Source organism: Megalobrama amblycephala, linkage group LG12, assembly GCF_018812025.1.
Source record: "Megalobrama amblycephala isolate DHTTF-2021 linkage group LG12, ASM1881202v1, whole genome shotgun sequence".
Lineage (NCBI taxonomy): Eukaryota > Metazoa > Chordata > Actinopteri > Cypriniformes > Xenocyprididae > Megalobrama > Megalobrama amblycephala.
Genome location: NC_063055.1, coordinates 22,194,447 through 22,218,859, shown reverse-complemented (window position 1 = coordinate 22,218,859; position 24,413 = coordinate 22,194,447). Strand labels below are relative to the sequence as shown.

Below are 24,413 nucleotides of genomic sequence, written 5' to 3'. Positions count from 1 at the left end.
AAGTAGGTATTTAAAGCTTTCTGAAGATATATTTCTCATGTCTGTGAGGCAAGCAGCCGCTGAGTTTCGGTTCATTTAGCTGACTCGTTCCAGTTCACGCGCCAGTGATCGCGCCCGCGCCTCCATGTCATGATTATATTGTCTGGTATATTTGCTTCTTATTTATTACATCCAGGCAATTGGTTAATGAAACATTGATTAAAATTAAGATACAATTTTTACAAAACGAAATTCACTTTAAAGAAAGGCTTTCTACAAAATAAAACTTAATGAAGTGTTTAAAATCATGTCTGACCCTCTCCATGTCTCCCGATATATTGCGCATCTTATGATGCATCTTACTCATGCTGTTAACTTTTCATAATCAAATAGATGAATTTAAAATATAACATAGGACTATTTAAACATAAATATGAAACTACGTTTTCTTTAATAGCTACCATTGTAGCCTATAGTACAGTACAGAGAAATTTCACGTGTGAATTACCCGTCATTTTAATTTTCATATTTTAATTATAATAACACATTTAATTGCTTTTATTTTTGTTCAAATGTTATAATGACACATTTAATTGCTTTTATTTGTGAACAAAAATAAAAGCAATTAAATGTGTTATTATAATTAAAATATGAAAATTAAAATGACGGGTAGTAATAGATTATGACGGAATTTTTACGACCCTGTCCGTCAAAATGACGGACAATGTTAAAGTCTAACGCAACCTCTGATATAGACATATGTTTTCCAGTGAGAATATATCTTAAAATATAATTTATATATGTTTTACATTTTTATTTATTTATTTAATTATTTATATTACGTTTTTACTCTACATTTACATTGCATTTTTCAGTCAAAAAAATGTTTCCAGTGGAGTAAAAAAAAATCTTGCTGGAAAACAAGAAAAAATACTTAAGAGAATACTTAAAGTGTAACTTCACTGATTCTCAACCCTCTTTGTATTGTTACAATGATGGTAGTATATGTAAATTAACAATGTTTACTCATTCTCCGTGTTACCTGGACCAAGAAATTCACATTTATTTGTCAGCAAAGTCCATCAAATGACATGTTTAGACAGCTCCAGGGCTTTTGTGAAAAATTACAGAATATACTTCCACGTTTTTGTAACCCCTCCCATGAACAGTCAGATTAACAGAGAGTTATTAACAGAAAATTGTATGGTACTTTGTCTACTCTTTGTCTACAGCATTACGGTAAAAATGGAACACTATGGAAATTACGGTAACACTTCACAGTAAGGTTCATTTGTTAACATTAGTTAATGTATTAACTAACATGAACTAACAATGAGCAATACATTTGTTACAGTATTTGTTAATCTTTGTTAACATTAGTTAATAAAAATACAGCTGTTCATTGTTTGTTCATGTTAGTTCATGGTGCATTAACTAATGTTAACAAATACAACTCTTGATTTTAATAATGTATTAGTATCATTATTAGTATTAGTTCATGTTAACTTACGAACCTTATTCTAAAGTGTTTCTGAAGTAACTAACCCTTTAAATGAATGAATAAAATACTGTTTGACTAGCGAGTACCACCGTAGTCAGGATGGCGTGGATGGCACCGTAGTCAGAATGGCACCGTAGTACATGTAGGCAAGTTCTCTCTAAATATATTGTCACATTGGGGGGCGTACTGTCTGCCTAAGCTCTTCCTCTTTGCCCTTTTATCTTCTGCCCCTGTGCGTATATGTTTCTCGCACCATATGTCTAAATCTAGCAGGCTAGCTTTGCTATCTCTCAAGCTATGACTAAAGATATGTGTTCTGAGGTGCACCTTGTGGTTTATTTACTTTTAATTTGATGATTTACAGCGTTGAAAGTTCCAGAGTGGCTGCGTGCTGCGATAGCAGTGTGGCAATCGGGGTCGCACTTCAGAGCATTAAACTGTATGCAAATTGATGGCAATATTTGCCAGCTAGCCACATAATGGGATAGTTGGTGGCTTAAATAAATAGCAGTCATATACTGTACAGACACACACACACACACACACACACACACACACACATACATACATATATATATATATATATATATATATATATATATATATATATATATATATATATATATGCACACTCAAACCTGGCAGGCCTGGAGTGGTGAAAGGGAAATAAAGGTGACATGCTGCAAGTAGCCACGCTCCAGCGAAACGACTAACATGTTTTTCCTTAAGTTATTTATCGCCAGAGTGCTTTTGGAAAGAATGGAAATAAATAAATAAAACTAACAGCACTCATCAGAAGCTACAATCTCCAGCTCTCAAGGTGCTGCAGAGATTTAAGGCTTTACAAGGTAGCAATGTATAAACCTTTGAATGTTCAGCACCAGTGGTTTCAAAGGGCTTATTTGAAGTTGCTTTAACTGCTGAGAAATGACGAAGTGGAGAGGTAAATTTCCAGTTAGTTCTGAAAAAGTCAGAGTTATTAAAACGGGGAAAAAAACAAAAAAAATTTAACAACCTTATTTCAGTTCTTTCTTCTTCTTCTTCTTCTTCTTCTTCTTCTTCTTCTTCTTCTTCTTTTTAAGAACATTTCAGACCAAAGAAAAGTTGTCTTTGAACTATTTTTGTTGTTGTGTATGAACCATGAAACGACTAGAGATTAACATCTTATCAACAACAACAACAACAACAACAAATCTGGGACTGTTTCCTCAAATCTACTATTTTGGTAAAACATTTTGCGTTTCTGTTCTAACTCAAAGGTGATGTGTCTACTTACTATTATTTATATAATATTATAGTGTTTATTAATATTCTGAATTAGCTTTTATTTTATATTATATATATATATATATTTATAATTTGATGTGCTTTTGTCATTAAATATTTCTATAGCTGTAAATTATTTTATTTCAGCTATAGTAATTTTAGTACTTCAACTAGAATTTATGGTAGCAAGGCAACATGTATAATTTTAAGTTTTTCATCTAATATATAGTTGCAATCAAAATTATTCAACCCCCTTAACCTGCAAGACATTTTGCTGCTGAGAACAAACTTTTATGAAAACAATTCATCAAAGGCATCAGTAAACTATTATACAAAGTTTTTACTGCAATCTTGGCCCATTTCTCGCTTGAAAAAGCTTCCAGATCACTGATAGTCTTTGGTTTGCAAGTTGCCACTGCTTATAAGACTGTACAGGTGACTCAAGAACATTCTACGACTGATCCCTGAACCAAGCTTAAGTAGATTTGGATGTATACTTTGGGACGGCTGTCCTGCAGGAAAGTCCATTGATCATCAAGCTTCAGTCTATGCTGACCAGTCTCAGGACAGCCGTCCCAAAGTATACATCCAAATCTACTTAAGCTTGATTCAGGCTTCATTTGAGTGGCCTGTACATCTTCAGGTTGAAATCTCATTGAAAATATTTGGTGGAATTTGTAGAAAGCAGTGGTAACATGGAAACCAAAGACTATCAGTGATCTGGAAGCTTTTTCAAGTGAGGAATGTGCCAAGATTGCAGTAGAGAGTTGACAGAAGCTTCTAAGCACTTACAGGCAGCGTTTATTGGAGTTTATAAAGAATAAAAGATTCTGCACAAAATTCTGTACACATATGTTTAGAGCCAGTTTTATTTTTTGATTTTTGATTTTTTTTTCATCATGTCGTTCTTGGAATCATTCAAATGTGTATAAATAAACTTTTTATAATAGTTTAATGATGCCTTTGATTAATTGTTTTCATAAGATTTGGTTCTCAGCAGCAAAATGTCTTGCAGGTTAAGGTGGTTGAATAATTTTAATTGCAACTGTATATATTATCATAGCATTGTTAATACTATAATTTAGTGCTAAGAAGAAATAGTTGGCAGGCAAGTGTTTTTCATATCCCATCAGTCAAGATGTTTGGAAAGAAACCTTCTGACATTCTTGGCCTTCTTCAGCCTCTCTAGTAGAGTGTGTTGATGCGATGTGTATGCACTCATCCTCAGTTATATTTACAGGGCTTCTAAAAGCCATGAAGGGCTCTTCACTGTTTCATGGCAGCTTTTGCCACTTGGGAATCCACTTAATTCAAAGAGTCCTGGTTGCTCAGATCCAGCTACTGGGAATTAAAAAAGTTAGCATTAAAAAGTTATTTTTTGAACATCTACCTTGAGCACATGGGGTTTCCTTGCAAATTGCTATTGAATAACAAATTATATTCAGTTATTTCTTAAAGATAACAACATAAAGTATTGAAAGTATTTCTTTCTTTCATGCATAAACATCATCTCAGACACAACCGAGAAACACATTCCCGCTTTTGTCTCCCTCATACACACATTCTCTCTCTTTCTGTCTCTCAGTATGTGCTAGCTCACAGCGAGGGGTTGAGAGGAGTGTGTAGCCCCTGGCCTGCTGCTGAATCAAAAGCAAGCAGTGAGAAACCTGCTGGAAATGGGGCTTGCTGATTTGATGTGCGTGGCAGGGCGGCTTTGAACCCCAGTTGCTGGGTGTGCAGATAAAAGCTACATTACCGTCCTGCTCATTTTCTAAAGATCAACGTCCTGCAGCCACAGAGAATGGCATTGCAATCAGCACACGCCAAAGCACGATTCTATACTCACTGCCAGTCATATCTGATAACAGTAGTCTGTTCGCTGGCAGTCATACCTTCTATTCATGTTCTGCTTACTGCCGCTCACATTTCATCACAGGTCATTACCAGTGCAGGACTGAGCTAGGATGAGGGGCAATGTTTTTATAAACATGGTTTATAAACAAGTTAATATTTCAATAATTTAACAATGCATTCACGTTTATGGTTCTGATGGCGGTTAATGTTCACATGACATGCAGGTATGCTGATAAAATATTTCATCTTTTTGAGTTTTCAATTTTTTTATTTTCAGGTTGTTGTTTTTTTATGATTTAAATAAGAAAGTGTTTCATCAACTCATGAACCCCCTGCAGTTGCCTCATAAACTACTTTTATAACTTACTATATAAACTTATTATACAAAACGTGTACAAAAAGTAGATTTTTATATCAAGTTTGGGCTTGTTATGTGGCAATCTTTTACAAGGAAACATAACGGAGGTATCTGATGTTTGAAGCAGTATTTATAGAAGTCATCTGTATATTTCTTAATGGTAACAAATTCATTCTTTCCTCTGGATTAGGGCTTCACAATTTATCAAATTAATAGTCAAGATTCTTCTCACAATGGCAAGGTTAACTAATTCTTTTCTGTTCAGTTTCTAAATGAAACAAGGCTGAATTTTTGACTGATTATCATACACAAGCACATCTGTGAAATGAAAAATAATCACACCAACAAAACCAACATCTGTAAGAGTTGAGAACATTTGTTCAAAATCGAGGCAATCGACTAAAAAGCTCATTTCCATATTAAGCAGTGCTTCAAAAAGAAGAGGATAGATTTGTTCACAAAGAAACTGGATGGTAGTGCAATCAAATAGAAATTGTAGTGAAGATAGAAGTTATGACAACCTCCTAACCTCCTATGCTTTGTAGCCTACAGTACTTCTGATATCCTGAATCACATAGGACAAGAAGCAACAAGAAGCAGGATAAATGAAGGAAAACAATTTTTTAACTACAGTTACTACAAAATAATGAGTCTGAGGCTTTTATTAAATTAGATTGAACACAGCTACAGGAGGCCAGCTAAATTTGAAGTTTAAAGTTACCACTTAGGGAAATACTACTGTAATGATATATATAAAAATAATGATCTAAAGTTATAAAGAGTCCAATCTCACACTTGCATGATGTGTGAGTAATGTTAAAGCTGCAGAAAAGTAAGTGTCAAAATATAGTTCTGTTAAGGATTAATCAGAACATTCTATGCTAAAATAATTCTATGAGCTGAAGCAAGCTGGGAAAATCGACTACAACCAACCCCTGAAAGATTATGTGCTGGTGTGTGGAGATACAACTACAAAAAAATGTGTATGTGCACAATGCAGCATAGGAGAGGTTGAGTATATGACTATTTCAAATACTAGATTCTCTTTTTTGGACTCTGTGGGCTGCACAATTATGACGGTCGATGTTTGCAAATCAAAAAAGTGCCTAAACAGTCAGTTTTACTTCGGCCCTCTTATAATTAAATACAAAACTAAAATGAATAAATATCAATAATAATCAAACTAATAATCATACACCAAAAGCAAGCTATGTGACTAGAATGATCCAATGACATAATCACTGAGGCTGTCGTTGCAAGTTCACACAGAGCAACTGTTTAAGCCCTGACTTCTGAACTCTCATTATATTAACAAAGCTGGCTATGCTGCATGCAGAATTAACCTCTTCCACCATGTCAATGGCTTGTTGATCACTGCACTCTCAATTCCTCAGGTCAGTCACTTGAAGTGCCTATTGGGTGTTGTGCCATCTACATTATAAGCATGCAGCATCACATTACTACTACAAAATAATTCCAAATTGCATTTATTTAGATTCTAAAGCTTCATTTTGAATGTTAGGTGACATTTCTTCAACACCCATTTTCTTGTGTCACTGCCAGTAGAAGTGAAACTTAAATTATTTGTGAATTAGATGCTGATTTGGACTAGTTGTAGTCACTGGTTATAATCTACAGTATAAATAAAAAATAAATTAAATAATAAAAAAAAAAACTAATCTAAATTAAAGCTCTGATTAGCCATTGCATTCATGTGCACAAAAACAATTTTGACGTAGGGAGAGCAGACCTACAGTAAATGAAATCCAGCAGTCAAAATCTTTTTTTTAACAAATCATAGTTTTTAGAAACATGACTGGCACGGTGACGGGGCAGGCAAAACATCCATAGAAATGCATTACAGGCCTGTCAATTTTTCATCTCAAAAGAAGAAAAACAAAAATATGTGTATAAAATGCAAGTTTTGGGCACCCGTGATCCATGTCCAGCGCCTGCTGTAGTATTTCAGTCACTAAAAAGAAACGTTGTTTTAAAATGTTTAACGTGAAAAGCACTTAAAGTGTACTAAAACAATGATATTAAAAGATCCAATTCAGTATATACCTTATTGATGATGCAGACTGTATTCAGGTGAGCAGATGAGCCCAGAATATGAACTCAACACGCTCAGTGGTTAAGTGTTTTCTTTATAATAGTTTTCTATAGGAAAAAAAAAGAAACTTTGCGTTCCGTTTATATTCTACAAAAAAAAATCTGTTCTGCCTGAAGGATGCATTTAATTCTTATGTAAAAGAAGTATCTTGTCATCTGTAATTATTTTTTATTTTTTCATTTATTTTTGATGTTTGAGTTGCTTGAAAGGGCTGATCAATTAAAAAATATATTGTATTATTAATATTCATAGGTATTCATACTGTAACACATACATTTTCAAACATTTGGACAATGTTGAAGTATTTAAATATGCACAGATTTAGGAATATAAAAGGTTTTACAAATAGTACAGTATAGTTACAAAATTTTTATGATTATATATGATTATTTATATTTAGAACAGTCAATTTAGATTAGTAAATGTAATGGCATTGAAAAAAAAAAACTATTATTTTACTCACTTTTGGGGTGTTTGTTGTGTTACGTCATTTGCATATTTCCTTTAGTAAATATGGTGCAAATAATCAATAGTCGCCGCAATTCATCCTTAGCGAATTACTGCCAGAGTCAGCTGAAGGCACTTGTTGAGTATTCTCTGACATTTGCTTAAACTGATGTCTGAATCTCTGAGGTTTACATAGCAGATGCTATTTAAATAGGACACTCCCTAACCTTAAAGTCTGATAACCTATAAGAAAGATGATTATAAGAAATGTGTGGGCCAACTTGCTATCATGGACTTGTTTGCTGATATTAAAATTGCTCAAAGTTTGTGTGGAACAGAGAGTACACAGCCTGCAGGATGAATGTATGTGAGTCATCTAAAAACTTTCTTTAATAAGACAGCTCATCTCAGTGGACCCCCTACAGAAATAGAGTTGTCAGATACCTTATTGAGTGCTGAAATGCTTGGCACTTACCACACAAGGCTGGAATGATACAGGAAGCCACGAGGATAGATGGGACTAATTTTTAACGGTTTTCAGTGTAGCTGCGAGCCTCGGATTGTGCAGATCCATCATTATTGTGGTGTGCGGTACTTTTATAGGAGCCACTGTCATCTGTGGCTGCTGAATTAGCAGGGATCTGAAATGCAGAATAAACAGATGTGTTTTTGCTCTGACTGTGGTGACTGGGGAAATGTAGATTTGACATTACAATTGATGGCCTTTTTTGTCTGTCTCAAAGTGAGTTTTTTTTTTTTTTTTTTTTTTCCCTTTCTTTCCCCCCCCCCCTTCAGTAAAGTCTCAGTTGTTTGAATACTGCACACCCACACCGGATGAATCCATTTGTTTCCAGTCTGTCAGAGTACTGCACTACTAAAGATGAAGCCCTTTTTTTCAAAGCATATACAAGAATATATGAAAAACATTTTACGTAACAAATGCGCAAACATGACATTGGGGCAGGTCATAACATTCTCACATAAATAAATGCAATGAAACCTAAATACAGTAGTCAACATTTGAAGTGGATCAAAACCTTTTATCAAAGTTGTCCTAAAAACAAAATGCAATACCCGTTATTGTCTTGGGACTTTGATTAACTTTTTTGAACCACTTCAAATGTTGACTACTGTATATCTAAACATACATGATGTTATAACCTTAATAGTATCGACTGATAATATTCAAGTTAATTTGAAGATCTTTCAGAGCTGTAGAACACTTTTTTTTTAAATGTCCATCGCAATTGTCATTCAGCTTTTCATTAGTTTAAGTGAAAAACGGCAACAGTGAATGTGAAATGAGTAAATACACAGCAAGGCACACACACACTCCACACACACACACACTAATGCCTTGATGCTGTAGTATGTGAAGTAGTCTTGAAGATTTTGAAGAGAACACACACTGTAGCAACCAGCAATGTGTATATATATATATTTTTTTATATTGTTATTTTTTATTTATTTTTTTTTCTCAGTGGAAAAATTCAGGTCTAAAGGGGTTGAAGGTGCCGTAGAACGTGTTTTCAAAAGATGTAATATAATTCTAAGGTGTCCCCTGAATGTGTCTGTGAAGTATCAGCTCAAAATACCCCATAATGTTTTTTAACTGCCTATTTTGGGGCATCATTAAATATGCGCCGATTCATGCTGCGGCCCCTTTAAATTCTCGTGCTCCCCGCCCCCGGAGCTCGCGCTTGCCTTAAACAACATAAACAAAGTTCACACAGCTAATATAACCCTCAAAATGGATCTTTACAAAGTGTTCGTCATGCAGCATGTCTAATTGCATAAGTACAGTATTTATTTGAATGTTTACATTTGATTCTGAATGAGTTTGATAGTGCTCCGTGGCTAAAGCTAACATTACACACTGTTGGAGAGATTTATAAAGAATGAAGCTGTGTTTATGAATTATACAGACTGCAAGTGTTTAATAATGAAAATAGCGACGGCTCTCTTGTCTCTGTGAATACAGTAAGAAACGATGGTAACTTTAACCACATTTAACAGTACATTAGCAACATGCTAACGAAACATTTAGAAAGACAATTTACAAATATCACTAAAAATACCATGATATCATGGATCATGTCAGTTATTATTGCTCCATCTGCCATTTTTCGCTATTGTCCTTGCTTGCTTACCTAGTCTGATGATTCAGCTATGCACATCCAGACGTCTATCCGTCATCCAGATGTCTAATGCCTTGAACATGGGCTGGCATATGCAAATATTGGGGGCGTATATATTAATGATCCCAACAGTTACGTAACAGTCAGTGTTATGTTGAGATTCGCCAGTTTTTCGGAGGTCTTTTAAACAAATGAGATTTATATAAGAAGGAGGAAATAATGGAGTTTGAGACTCACTGTATGTCATTTCCATGTACTGAACTCTTGTTCCCATTCAGTCGGTCACGTTCGACGTACGTCGGACAGACCGACGAATAGGAATCTCGCCAGAGAGGCCAATCTACTTCGAGTGTAACTAAACGAGCCAATGCACATTGGCATGCAATCATCTGCATCAGCTGCTCGCCTCGCAGCGCGGGTATATAATGAGCAGCAGGTGCGTTGCATCTTCAGCTTTTCGCTTCGGAGCCGAACTACTGAGCAAACACGGTGGTTTCTACGAGCGAGTGTTTGAAGACGGACTTCAACGAGCCAGCTCTCTCTCTGACTGCTCTTCTCGTCCGGTGCAGGAGGAACAGCACAGCAGCGGGGCCGATTTTTTCTTCTTTGCTTTCGTTTTTGCCTTTTTTATTTGAGCAAAAAAAAGCTGTGTATCAGCGTGAAGGCCGTTTTCACGGCTGGTGACGGTGCGCTTTAAGAGCGCTAAAAGGCTGTTCTTACAGCTGGTAAGAGCAGCGTCTGCAAAGAGAGTGCACACGACAGGCTGCACATTCCCTGTCTGTGCTGCAGCGGCTTTCCCCTGCGTGCTTCGGCACTGAGAGAGTTAGTCCCTGAAAGAGCTTACACGAGTAGTTCGCGTCTTTTTAAAGATGTCGTTCTACTTGTGTGCTGCTGGATGCGGTCGTTGCCTGGCGCCTCGGGATGGTCACCAACGCTGTATCGCGTGCTTGGGCTTAAGGCACGCTGAGGCGGCGTTTGTGGACGAGTCATGTACCCATTGTGGGAAGATGACCGTCTCGGAGTTGCGGTCTAGACTCCAGTTCCTGCAAAGGGGCGGAGTCCCAGTGCCGCTGCCTCGTTCCAATCCTCCTCAGAGGGTTGCTGCGGGCGGCGGCACTGGTGACCTGAGGATCACGGTGAGCGCGTTTCCTTCGGGGAACCAACCCCCTAGGAACCCTCATCCCTCCTGCACTCCGCAGCCAGTAGAGCTGCCGGGGGAGCGCGGTGGACCACCCCAGAGGTGTGTACCATCCGTATCCTTCGGAGCTCCCCAAGACGACCGGATGTCGATCGCTGCATCGGAGGGTGAGCCTGACGCTTCTGGGGATGACGATTCGGCGCAGCTGCCTCCCTCGGGAGTGACAACTGTGCCCGATTCAGACCCGGAAATGATGGCTATGCTTTCCCGGGCCGCCAACAGGGTCGGGCTCGTGTGGAATCCTCCACCGTGTCCCGAACCCTCGAGGTTGGACGATTGGTATCTCGGGGTGGCAAGGGCTGGTTCTCAGCCCCCCACCCCAGTGCCTTTCTTCCCGGAGGTGCATGAAGAGCTCACTGGCACGTGGACGGCACCTTTTACTGCCCGAAACCGTGTCGGTGGGTCCTCCTCCCTCACCACCCTTGACGGCGGGGCAGCGAAGGGTTATACGCGCATACCCCCTGTGGAACGGGCCGTTGCTATGCAACTGTGCCCTAACTCCACCTGGCGGGGGGAGCCGTCTCTCCCTTCCCGGGCCTGTAAGCACTCGTCGGATCTTACCGGCAAGGCTTACCAGGCCTGTGGGGAAGCTGCCTCTGCCCTACACGCTATGGCGTTGTTGCAGGTCCATCAGGCCAAGGCACTGAAGGATCTGCACGAGGGTGGTCATGACCCACAAGTTCTTCAGGAACTTCGTGCCGCGACGGACCTCGCGCTTCGTGCGACGAAGGTTACGGCGCGGTCAGTGGGTCGTGCGATGTCCACACTTGTGGTCCAGGAGCGCCATCTCTGGCTGTGTCTCGCGGACATGAGGGATACCGACAAGGTCAGGTTTCTTAATTCCCCCGTGTCCCAGACCGGCCTGTTCGGCGACGCGGTCGAGAACTTTGCCCAACAGTTCTCGACTGTACAAAAGCAGTCTGAGGCCATCAGTCACATCCTGCCGAGGCGGTCAGCTGCTGCTCCACCACCGCCCGCAGCACCTCAGACTGCCCGTCGCCGAGGGCGCCCCCCTGCGGCCGCCCCCGCTCCCGCGCCCCAGCAGCAGCAGCCTCCAGCTAAGCGGCGCCGTGGAGCCGGTCGCGGTCGGAGCGCCCAGCCCGTCCCGCCACCCCCCAAGAAGAAGGGTGGCAAGGCCAAGTCCAAGCGGCCCTAGGACGGGCGACCCGGAGATGGAGGGGACTGCTCTACAGGAGGTGGTGACCGCACCGCTCCTTCCCCCGGAGGAGGGCCGGGTGGAGAATCTTTTGTTTCCTTCTGTTTTTGTTCCGCCGCTGGCCCAGCAGCCAGCGGTACCCAAATTCTCAATAAAAGAGCAGTTTCCTCTATCTCCGGGTCCGAAGAGGGCTCGGAGAGCAGTGGGAGGGCAAGAACCTCACCACTCTCATCCCCCTCTTCTGTCGCCAGCGGACAGCAGCGAGCAGCAGGCAGTCAAAGCCTCGACTGCTCCCTCTGTCCACCCGTGGAAGCAGGTAAGTGTTGCACAGCACACTGTGACGCCGCTTCGGGCCGCCTCGCAGAGAGAGCCTCCCGGGCCGCGTCCCTGCGTTCCACCTCGCTGCCCCGCTGCGGGTGCGCCTGTGGTTCCTCTGGTCCCGCTGGTGCGGTCTCTGGGAGCCTGGTTAGCGCTCCCCAGTCCGTCCCGCTGGCTCATTCGGACCATCAGGCTCGGCTACGCGATTCAGTTCGCCCGGCGTCCCCCCAGGTTCAGGGGCGTCCACTTCACTGTAGTGAAAGATGTCGATGCCCCTGTCTTGCGTGCGGAGATCGCAGTCCTACTGGCGAAGGATGCGATAGAGCCGGTCCCTCCAGCCGATATGAGGTCAGGGTTCTACAGTCCCTACTTCATTGTACCCAAGAAAAGCGGCGGGTTACGACCGATCCTGGATCTGCGAGTCTTGAATCGGAGCCTTCACAAGCTACCGTTCAAGATGCTCACGCAGAAACGCATTTTCGAATGCATCCGTCCCCGGGATTGGTTTGCAGCGATCGACCTGAAGGACGCGTACTTTCATGTCTCGATCCTTCCGCGGCACAGGCCTTTCCTGCGGTTCGCGTTCGAAGGTCAGGCATATCAGTACAGAGTCCTACCCTTCGGGCTGGCCCTGTCTCCCCGCGTCTTCACCAAAGTCGTGGAGGGAGCCCTTGTTCCCATGAGAGAACAGGGTGTTCGCATCCTCAACTATTTCGACGACTGGCTCATTCTAGCACAGTCCCGGGATCAGTTGTGCGAACACAGGGATTTGGTGCTCAGACACCTCAGCCAGTTGGGGCTTCAGGTCAACTGGGAAAAGAGCAAACTCGCCCCGGTGCAGAGGATCTCTTTTCTCGGTATGGAGTTGGATTCGGTCGAGCAGATAGCACGCCTCACAGAGGAACGTGCTCGGTCGGTGTTGAACTGCCTGAATACATTCAATGGCAGGACAGCGGTCCCACTGAAGTTCTTTCAGAGGCTCCTGGGGCATATGGCGGCTGCTGCGGCTGTAACACCGCTCGGTCTGCTTCATATGAGACCGCTTCAGCACTGGCTTCACGGCCGAGTCCCGAGATGGGCGTGGCAACGCGGCACGTTCCGGGTGCCAATCACTCAGGAGTGCCGCCGAACCTTCAGTCCGTGGTCGGACCCCTTGTTTCTCCGGGCAGGAGTGCCCCTAGAACAGGTGTCCCGGCATGCTGTGGTGTTCACAGATGCTTCTGCCACCGGCTAGGGTGCCATGTACAACGGGCATGCAGTGTCAGGGGTTTGGACGGGACCCCATCTGCATTGGCACATCAACTGCCTCGAGTTGCTGGCAGTACGTCTTGCTCTGGGCCGCCTCAAAGGCCTGCTACGGGGCAAGCATGTACTGGTCCGTACGGACAACACTGCGACCGTTGCGTACATCAACCATCAAGGTGGTCTACGCTCCCGTCGCATGTCGCAACTCGCCCGCCATCTCCTCCTGTGGAGTCGGAAGCATCTGAGGTCGCTTCGCGCCATTCATGTTCCCGGTGTGCTCAACCGTGTGGCCGACGAGCTATCACGAGCTGCGCTGCCAGGAGAGTGGCGACTCCACCCCCAGGTGGTTCAGCTGATCTGGAGAGAGTTCGGAGAGGCTCAGGTAGACCTGTTTGCCTCACCAGAAACCTCCCACTGCCAGTTGTTTTACTCTCTGACCGGGGGAACACTCGGGACAGATGCACTGGCACACAGCTGGCCCCGGGGCCTGCGCAAATATGCGTTTCCCCCAGTGAGCCTACTTGCACAGACCCTGTGCAAAGTCAGGGAGGACGAGGAGCAGGTCTTGTTAGTTGCGCCCTACTGGCCCAACCGGACCTGGTTCCCAGAACTCTCACTCCTCGCGACAGCCCCTCCCTGGCCCATTCCTCTGAGGAAGGACCTTCTTTCTCAGAGACGGGGCACTCTTTGGCACCCGCGTCCAGACCTCTGGAAACTCCATGTCTGGTCCCTGGACGGGACGCGGAGGTTCTAGGTGACTTATCCCCCGAGGTACTTAACACCATCACTTCGGCTCGTGCATTGTCTACGAGACGTGCCTATGCCTCGAAGTGGAACCTGTTCGTCGAGTGGTGCTCTTCTCGCCGAGAAGACCCCGAAGATGCTCGATCGGTGTCGTGCTTTCCTTCTTGCAGCAAGGGTTGGAGCGTAGGCTGTCCCCCTCCACCCTCAAAGTCCATTCTGCTGCTATCTCCGCTTACCACGACCACATAGATGGCAAATCTGTTGGTCAGCACGACCTGGTCGTCAGGTTCCTTAGGGGGGCGAGACGGTTAAATCCTCCTCGTCCCCCCTCCATACCCTCTTGGGACCTCGCTCTGGTGCTAAGAGCACTCCAGATTGCTCCCTTTGAGCCTTTGCAGTCGGCAGATTTAAAGATTCTGTCTATGAAGACTTTGCTGCTGGTTGCATTGGCCTCTATCAAGAGGGTAGGGGACCTGCAGTCATTTTCGGTCGACGAATCGTGCCTAGAGTTCGGGCCGGGTGACAGCCACGTGGTACTGAGACCCCGGCCTGGCTATGTGCCCAAGGTTCCTACCACTCCCTTCAGGGACCAGGTGGTGAGCCTGCAAGCGCTGCCCTCGGAGGAGGCAGACCCAGCCCTGGCTTTGCTCTGTCCAGTCCGCGCCTTGCGACTGTACATAGACAGAACTCGAAGCTTCAGGACCTCAGACCAGCTCTTTGTCTGTTACGGAGGCCAGCAGAAGGGAAAGGCTGTCTCCAAGCAGAGGATGGCCCACTGGATAGTGGATGCCATCGCCCTGGCTTACCAAGCTCAGGGCGTGCCCTGCCCGCTCAGGTTGCATGCTCACTCCACGAGAGGTGTAGCATCTTCCTGGGCGCTGGCTCGTGGCGCCTCGCTAACAGACATTTGTAGAGCTGCGGGCTGGGCGACACCTAACACGTTCGCTAGATACTATAGCCTTCGTGTCGAGCCGGTCTCCTCCCGTGTTCTCGCCTCAGGTCAGAGGCACGGAGAGGCCCCGGCTTAGTGTCGGCTTGCTGCGCTGCGTGCGCTTTTTTGCTCCAGAGAGTCCCTACGGGCAGACCCTGTTGAGTCCTCCGGTTACCCTTCGGCAGCCGACGTGGCGGAGCGTCCGGCGCCAGGCCTATACTCCGTTGAATCCTTGAGAACCGGATTTAGGCTGGGTTCCATATGTGTGACCCTACGGGGATCCCATATGGCTTCTCCACGGTTGCTCCTAAACGAAGCCCGTGTCTTTCCCTCTGGGAGAACCCATCTCTACCGAGTTGGAGTCACCCCAGTTCTTCCATATGTAGCACAGCCCTACAGGGTTAGTCCATATGTTCTTCTCCACATAACTCCTTCGGGGAAGGATGTGGCTTCCGCAGCGTTCCTTTCAACGAAAGGTTACGCTTTCCCAGCGTTATCCAATAGTCTCACTGAATGGGTTTGGGAACAACAGTGATCGACCCTCTCTGTGTGTTAGCCCTGTCCCACCGTCCGCAGGCAAGGGGGTTCAGGTGGCTTACAACAGAGCGCTGGAGGAGGGCAGCTCCTGTGGCCTTTGGTAGGGATTCCTATTCGTGGTCTGTCCGACGTACGTGAACGTGACCGACTGAATGGGAACGTTTGGTTACAAAGTAACCCTCGTTCCCTGAAGGAGGGAACGGAGACTCGTCCCGTCGCCAAGTTGTTGTCCTGCTGTGCTGCCGCCTGCTTAGTTCGGCTCCTCAGCGAAAACCTGAAGATGCAACGCCTCTCTCATTATATACCCGGCGCGAGGCGAGCAGCTGATCAGATGATTGCTGCCATTCATTGGCTCGTTTAGTTACACTGAAGTAGATTGGCCTCTCTGGCGAGATTCCTATTCGTCGGTCTGTCCGACGTACGTCTCCGTTCCCTCCTTCAGGGAACGAGGGTTACCTTTGTAACCGAGACGTTATTCAACTATGCCAAGGTAAATTCAAATTTAAATTCTAGGGCTAGGCCTTTAATATTTAATATCTTTTCTTATTAAATATCCAGACATAAATAATTAGAGAATATTTCTTGAATTAAGTTTTGAACTTATTTTCGTAACAAGTTTTAGAATTAATTTTTGCAGTTTTTCTTACCTTTTTTTAATTTATTTTTTAAATTTAAATAACATTTTATTCTATTTACTCTTTAGTGCTGTTAGATCCATCCTTTATACAAGAAACAACTATTTACAAACAATATTTCTTTGGTTTTTCTCAGCTTTTTTGGCAGCATTAAAGTCAGTAAATAAATTAATAATCATTGTTTAATAAACAGAGACAGATCTAATTTAAGCCTAATACCAACAAAACTAGAAAGCATTTGGATAACACAGGTTGTGTAACTTATAAAGAGTGAAATATGCCTGAATCTTTTAATCCATCATGTGATGAACGAAGTTAGATTTGGGATAGTCATTTTAAAAGCTTACACATCTAGTTTCAGAGATAGTCATCAACCTTTTCTGTTTTCTGTCTTTTCTCCTGTTACCTCTACAGGTGGTGAGGTGCCCTACACGACTTTGGCTACAAGGATGATGATGGGGGTTTGGTGGCTTTTTGCTTTGATAGTCATCTCCTCCTACACGGCAAATCTGGCTGCCTTTCTCACCATCTCCCGCATCGAGAACTCCATTCAGTGAGTACACGCATTTATAGAGAGTGTCACTCTTGCAGCTAGTATCAAACACTGTTATCATCCACACAATAACAAAACAACAAACAAATTGTAGCTTTCAATCTTCATCTCCGTTGAATATGCTGTCGTTTAAACGTTACTAACAAAGACATGAATTTCTAGGAGTATTGATTAGATTTGGATAGGAACGGTATTAAGTGAGCAGCATTCTTCAAGTGAAAACGCCTGTCTCATTCATAAACTACCAAAAAAAAAAGAAGAAAAAAAAATCAGATTGTGTCTATTATAGTCACAAAATACACACAATTCCAGGCAGTGTGTAAATGAATACTCAACTTGGTTTCATTTCTGTGTGTAGAAGATCTGCGGGTATGCAAACTCCCTGTTTTAATTTCCTGTGGCACAAATTATATCTATCATTCCAGTAAGAATGACGTCAGACGTCTCTGCACCAGTAATTCATTTAACCTGCCTGGTTGAGAGCAAAGAGACAGACAGAAAATGCTAACATTTTATCAAAAGGTGATTTTTGAAGTGTTTTTCTTAAGCAAATTTAATTTATGACAAGGTGGAACCTTTCAAACATTCACCAAACAGTAACTGCTGCTCTTCCTGTTATGAAAATGATAATTTCTGTTTATTCTTTCTGTTATTCCCATTCAAGAGTCAAGAATATGACATTTTCATTAACAGTAGCAAAAAAATGCTTTTTTATGTAATGGGCAGATATGTAATTTGTGATTAATCATTATAAAAAATAAAACATTTAAATTTTATAAAAGAGCAGAAGTTTTGACCATTTGAACCAGACTCAAATGACTTCCTCTTTTTTATTTAAATGGCAGTACACTATTAGTTTGAGGTGGTGTAATGGTGTGGATCAGAATGAATTATCCTGTTTTATTAAAAAGTAGAGGTGTCCCCGAGTACGGATTTACATAGTCGAATCAGATTCTAATCAGATTGCCTATAGTCGACTGATAGTCGAATCATATAAGTGTGAGCAGGGTGGGGGGGTGCTTGAAAAACAGCAGTCCACTAGATAGTGCACACAAACTCTTTCCACGCTCAAGGCCAAAGGAGTATAGGCTGCTTTGAAAGGCTTGCGCGCTCAACTGTAGTGCGGGACGCGGAAAATGAAGTAAGGCCTATACCCGGGCCTTAAGTCAACTTTTATTTTCTCTCACACACAGTGAAACAACTTTATAAGAAAGCGACCAAATTGCCTGTGAAGTGATAGGCGAACCTGACAGCGACAATCTTTTTTAAACTGAAATGAAAGGCAATGTGGATAAACATTCACAGCCACTATGTACAGAACTCCACACAAAGATATAGAAGAAAATGAATAAAAACATTTTGGATTAATAAACCTAAAAAATATCTATAAATAACTGCAGAAAGGCCACACTTCAGATAGGTATGCATTTCACATGTCAGCAAATCAAATTAAATCGGCTAAATTGCCTGTGCGAGCAAGCTTTAACTCCACAGCGCAACATCGATGCACCGAAAAACAATCAAAAATTAATTTACAGAATTGAATTAGAACAGAATATACCGTTCTAATAAATAAAAATAAAAAATAAATAAATAAATAAATGGTCTTTATCAAGTCACAAGCGCAAAATGCAGGGGAACATAATTCAGAACACAAGCCACAAATAGTTAAATTAGATAACCCAGAGTGATCAATAAATAAATTAAAATTAAAGAAATTATTAAAATAATGAAAGTAGCCTATAGCCAGAATTGTCAACTTTGTCCTTTTAACTGCAGAGACAATCCAGTCTTCACGCGATCTGCCTGTGTCCGTTTGAGTCATTTCAAATAGTGCACTAGTGAGTGCACTCATTAACGTTGGCCGGCAGAAGCGCTCCGCAATGATTGTAGTTGTTGAGTGGTAGGACATGAGCTGTTGGCACAACTTGCATCTTACTTTTTTGGATCATCTTTTACCATTTCAAAGTGCATCCAATTCTGCACTTTAGATTTTCTTATCCCAGACATTGTTAAAGGGGTCATATAATGGCATTTTTGTACAAGTTAATATGATTCTTTAGGGTCTAAATGAAAAGTTTGTAATATACTTTAATTAAAAATGTGACCTGATCCAGCAAAATGAGTCACAGTGACCCAAATTTCAAAATTGAGATTTTGGTATCAATGGAAAGATGAGACAATAAGCTTTAAAATGATATCCTAGTCAAAGTCATACCTTGAATGGTTTTAAAGATATACCCATCTGAATTATGGTCGTCTGCCCTCTTTTTCTAATTGAAAACCTCTAATTGAAAAATCGCTTTTTAAAGTTTTTTGCCTGTTTTTTTGTTGATAGGCCTATCTTTCAAAATCCATTGCATTTAAATGGATAAACTATTTATTTTACAGCTTAATTTGACCAAAGACATTTTTACATGTATAAATGCTATTAAACCAGGCTGGGGGTGAATTGTTATGACCACGGGCGATGCACGTGTGCATGTACCGAACGCGTCTTTCCACGCTCATGGCCGAAGGAGTTTCTTTAAAAGGCTCGCGGGAAATGAAGTATACCCGGGCCTTAACCGCTCTAAATTGTAATGGACTTGAGCTCACATCGGGAGAAATGGGAACACGGGGGCACCGCGATGCGACCTCAAAGGGCACTTTCACTTTCACGATCAAAGTGCGTGCCACTGATAAGCATTGTAAATGCAGTATTACAGTATACACATACCAATGAAACGCGCAGTTCTCCTCTCGTGCGTCCTCCTCACTGGACTTTCGTTTCACTTTTATATATCTCTTTTATAGATGCCATAAATGCTTTTACCTTTCTAGATGTCATTACCGAAATCAAAACAGTCCATAAACTATAAATCCTCACGAAAACTTCAGTCTGAAGGACTGTCTGAAGCGCTAGTCTGACAGGAGGATGGCTGGACCAATCGCGTGCCTGTCAGTCAAAACGGGGCTTCGCATTGATAGAAAATCAGCGTTTATAGTGTGTTTACATTTCTAAGCTTTTTTATTGGTTCTATACAATGTGTAACACCATATTTGGAGAGCAGAGATAGTGATGTTTCAGGGGATACCGGGAAATGCTCATAATTGACGATAGTAGTTGAGAAGTTCATTTCAAGCGAATTTAGTAAAACCATGTCAAATTTAATAGCCATTTAAATACCTTTACTCAATTATCTGGACTACGAAACTTTGGGAGATTATTTTTGAAAGTCTGTTCTTTGAAATTAGCTTAAAAAAAACCGTCTCAGGTTACAGATGTAACCCTGGTTCCCTGAGTAGGGAACGAGACGCTGCGTGGCAACGCATTGGGAACCTAATGCGTTGCCACGCAGCGTCGACAGTTCCCACGAAAGGGAATCGATTTTTTCATTGTTTTTCCACACTATCGGCCCATGTCTTAAAATAGAACGTTGCGACTTCCGACTCATTTCACCAGAGCGGGTCACAAATTATCATTAGTATTATAAGAAAACACTCATTTTACCTGGTCAAAAACAGCTCTGTTTTCAACAAGCCATTTCAGTGCATGTGTATTTAAATGATAATAAGCTTTGCTCACCCGCCCCTCTGTTCTGTGGGGCGTTTTGACACAACACACGTGGAGTGTTGCCTTGACAACAGCTGAGGGTGTATTTTGGAGAAAGAATGGCAGCGGGAGTGTCTGAGGACACATCTGTGCAACCGTATCAATTTGAACCAGAGTCGGACCCGGAACAAGATGACGGCCCCGACGAAGTTCGACAATTACGGCTCGAACAGGACGTTTCTGAATGGTTGGTTAACGTAATGTCACTTTGATCTGTCTTTGTATGTACTGGCAGGGTAGCATAGTGAGATACGAATGCTATGTGTTTACTGATGTATATATTAGTTCATTGACAGATTGATATTACAGCTAATGGTCATGAAAAACTTTTTTTCGGTAAACCATCTACAAAAGTTAGCTTAGTGTAGTGTTACCACGTTAACTTTACCATCTGCGTACACAGTTTGTAATAACACAATAACCATAACGCATTGTTCATTATAAACGTGGGATTATGAATTATATTGAGAGTGTCGTACATAGAAAGCATGCCGTAATGTACCCTGAGTGTAAACTTTAGCCGCATTCATCGTGAAGCGTGCAAGCGATTTGCAAATATTAATATAAAGGTTAATAAAACGTTACACTCACTTCTTCGGGAAGTGCAGCAGGAACACGAATAGTTGGTACCGATCTTTTTTCAGGAGCAGCTTCTTAGCAAAACCTGCTTTATACTGACCCTGGTGAGAAATGATTTGCGCAAACATGAAAGCATTGACGCTGATCGGGGGAATATTCCCTTCGAAAACAAAACTCAGCCACTGCGTCTTCAGCGGTTTGGATTTAGGAACATCAAAATGACTGCTGTGTTTGTTATTACACCCAATAACAGAACACCACAATCGCTTAGAAGCCATTCTGCTCCAGTGTATCAACAATGGCGGACTATGATGACAGCTCGCTCAGGGCGGGTCTGTGTTGAAACGCTGCTGTCAATTAACAGTCGTGAGAGGGGCGTCCCACCTTGTGACGTCACACGGTCAGACGGCTTGATTTGAGACAGGGGAAAACACATAAGGAGATTAAAAAAAAAAAAAAACTAGCTTGATATTTATCATTATAGGATGGTTGTGTACAGGCACTGCCAACACACATTTCAGTACAATCAACTTGTAAAAGTGCATGTACCATTATATGACCCCTTTAAAGATTTAATCCCTGCCGCCAAGATGCTCCTCTGTCGGTCACGGATCATGGAAAGTGAAAATTAACTCTGTCACATGGGTGGTTGGAATTATTCTCGCACATTAAAAATATTTATTAAAAGCTTCTTTCTTTTCACATTTTTATTCATAGCATTACCATAATAAGCTGTATATTAACTTATTGGGAGAAAACCGGTAGGTCTTTGTGAAATCAGATACTGAGCACCCCCATATCTCTCTCATAACACCTCTGCGAAGATTCGACTGTGAGATTGGTAGTTGAATCAGGCTCCTCCTATCAAAGCATCAAATCGTTGACTATTCAGAGTCACCCCTATTAAAATGATTGGGTTTTTTTTTTATTATTATTTAATATTATTATATATAAATGTTATGTCCAAAACCGCTACATTTATAGGGAGAAAAAAATATTTTGTGGCTTTACATATCACCACCTTGGAATTATGAGGTTCCATCTGCATTCTGAGTAGTTTTGAGATATTGAGAAAAATAAAGATGCATCTGAAAGTTGCGGTTGGTTGTCGGTTGGTGTAAATGTAAGTTTTCCACTTTTGATGTCATTTCTAGTGGGAAATACTATTGTAGTAATTAAATATTCACTTAGTTTTCACTAAAACTATTTTGCTGTAGATAATTAAACCATTATGCTGCCTCAGAAGTCTGTCCAAAATCAGTTTCATGAGGTGCCTGCAAAACGCTAACGCTGCCTGCAATGTCACTGCCTGATAGTTAGCCTTAGTTTTCGGGTGCAGTTTTCATAGAGTTGAACTCACGTGTGGTTTATCAAATTCAGCGATGACTAGCAGTGATAGAGTTAATTGTGCTTGTAACAATCCTCGTCATATAACCATGCAGGCAATTTTGGGAGGGAGTGTTACTAGGGAAAATGAGAGTATTTAGTATTTATTTTTTCAAGATCTCAGTTAGTTTATTTTTCTTTGCATTAGATTATCATTAATGAGCCTGTGCTTAGATCACTTGATTCTAGCTCTATGCACCTAATTAGGATTTCCATAAATTTAAATGTATTATCTTTTAATGTGTAGACGATGGCAGGGTCATTACAGAAATAATTACAGCCTAAACTCTGCACCCAGGGGTCTGTTGTATTTAAAGTACACAATTCAGTCAGGAAGAGCTGAAAGATTTATGAGACCAACTGGGTGGTTGGGTGAGTTCACAATTAGATAGTTCTGTCTTGAGAGGAGTTTCATTACCTAATAGATTTAAAGTCGGTACAGTTTGTTTAGTATCATATTCTTGTGTTGCTGTGAGAATTTTAAGCCAAACAGATACAGGACAAAAAGAGGGAGCGTCAGTTCTTCAGTCTCTTTTTATCGACTCTACTGATCCTAACCCAGTGTTAATTAAATCAGAGCAACAGCAACTTATCGACAACTCTCACTTACCCCACATAGCTCTTAACCAGTTAACACAAAATCTATTCATTCGCTCATTTCATTCATCAGGCTGATCCTCAAGGAATTCAGACGAATGCTTTGTACTTATTTGATATCGAATGCATTTATGTGAAACTTTTTGCAGCAGGGCTGAATTCTGAGGTGAGTGTCAAAAATGTGAATCATTGCCTGCAGAGTAAAATGTAACTGTGGAAATGGAATATTTTTTAGTTTTGTTTTACATTATGTACATGCTGGCACCACGATGGCTCAGATTCAGCTGTAGATGTTTAGAGAGAGGATTTATCATCTTGTGAGGAAAACACTTCAGTTGTATCTTGTTTGTGTTGATTGCCATTGTTTTGAATGATTTGCAAGACTGTGGCACTGATTTGCTGGATGTAATACAGCTTAGCAGAAGAAGAGAAGCATCACTGATGTTCACTTTTATCTCGAAACAGCATGAAAATGGCATTCATTTTGCTTTTTTAACAGAGAAAAGTAATAAAGACTGTTCTGCAGCCTTCATGTTTAAATCTGCGTTACAATGTGCCCTTGTAAGAAAGTGCATTTGAATATTCATGCATATTGTTAAATCAGTTTAAAAATGGTTTAGGAAACAGATTGTACAATGTGGCTCTATACGTGTCGATTTTCAACATGCGTCCATCTGTGAAGGTGAAGGCGGGCCAGGCTACGGGCTTCTTGAGATTTGTTTTTTCTGCACTTGCAGTTTCACATGCCAGTTTGCCTGCGGTCTGGCTAGTCACAGTCACTCCGTGCCACAGATGACAGTTTTCCTGGGCAAAGCAAAGAGATCAGCTAAGCGGCCATAGCATTTGAATGCCGCCAGATGGTCACCTATAAAGGGTGTGAAAAAGCGTATACAGATAGATTGCTATTCTTAAGGCTAATTGAATTTTGCAGTAACAAGAACACATTGTTGCTTTGCAAATGTTCCACTAGTATTAAAAATGACAGAGATAGATTAAACTACAGTCAAACTGAATCTATAAATATTGTAGATCTGCGACACCACATACAGTCTACTCGTTCAACACTGAAAGTTCAACACTGTGGCTTTTAGTGCATGATATTTAGCTTTGAGGTCATCAGGCATAACATTATGACCGCCAAAACAGCCCTGACCCGTCAAGCCATGGACTCCACTAGACCCCTGAAGGTGTGCTGTGGTATCTGGCACCAAGATGTTAGCAGTCCTGTAAGTTGCGAGGTGGAGTCTCCATGAATCAGACACATCCCACAGATGCTCAATTGG

At 41.9% G+C, this 24,413-nt stretch overlaps 1 protein-coding gene across 11 annotated transcripts in view; it reads left to right on the top strand.

Moving 5' to 3' along the window:
• grid2 (glutamate receptor, ionotropic, delta 2) overlaps window positions 1-24,413 on the top strand; it is a 519,954-nt gene that overhangs the window by 420,256 nt on the left and 75,285 nt on the right. For all 11 annotated transcript variants that reach the window (XR_007187436.1, XR_007187438.1, XR_007187437.1 and 8 more), the window contains one exon: window positions 16,835-16,973. Coding sequence is in view for 8 of the 11 variants with exons in the window: in XM_048209694.1 (XP_048065651.1) it covers window positions 16,835-16,973 (139 nt within the window). In the remaining 3 variants the exon portion in view is untranslated. The remainder of the gene's footprint in view (window positions 1-16,834; window positions 16,974-24,413) is intronic.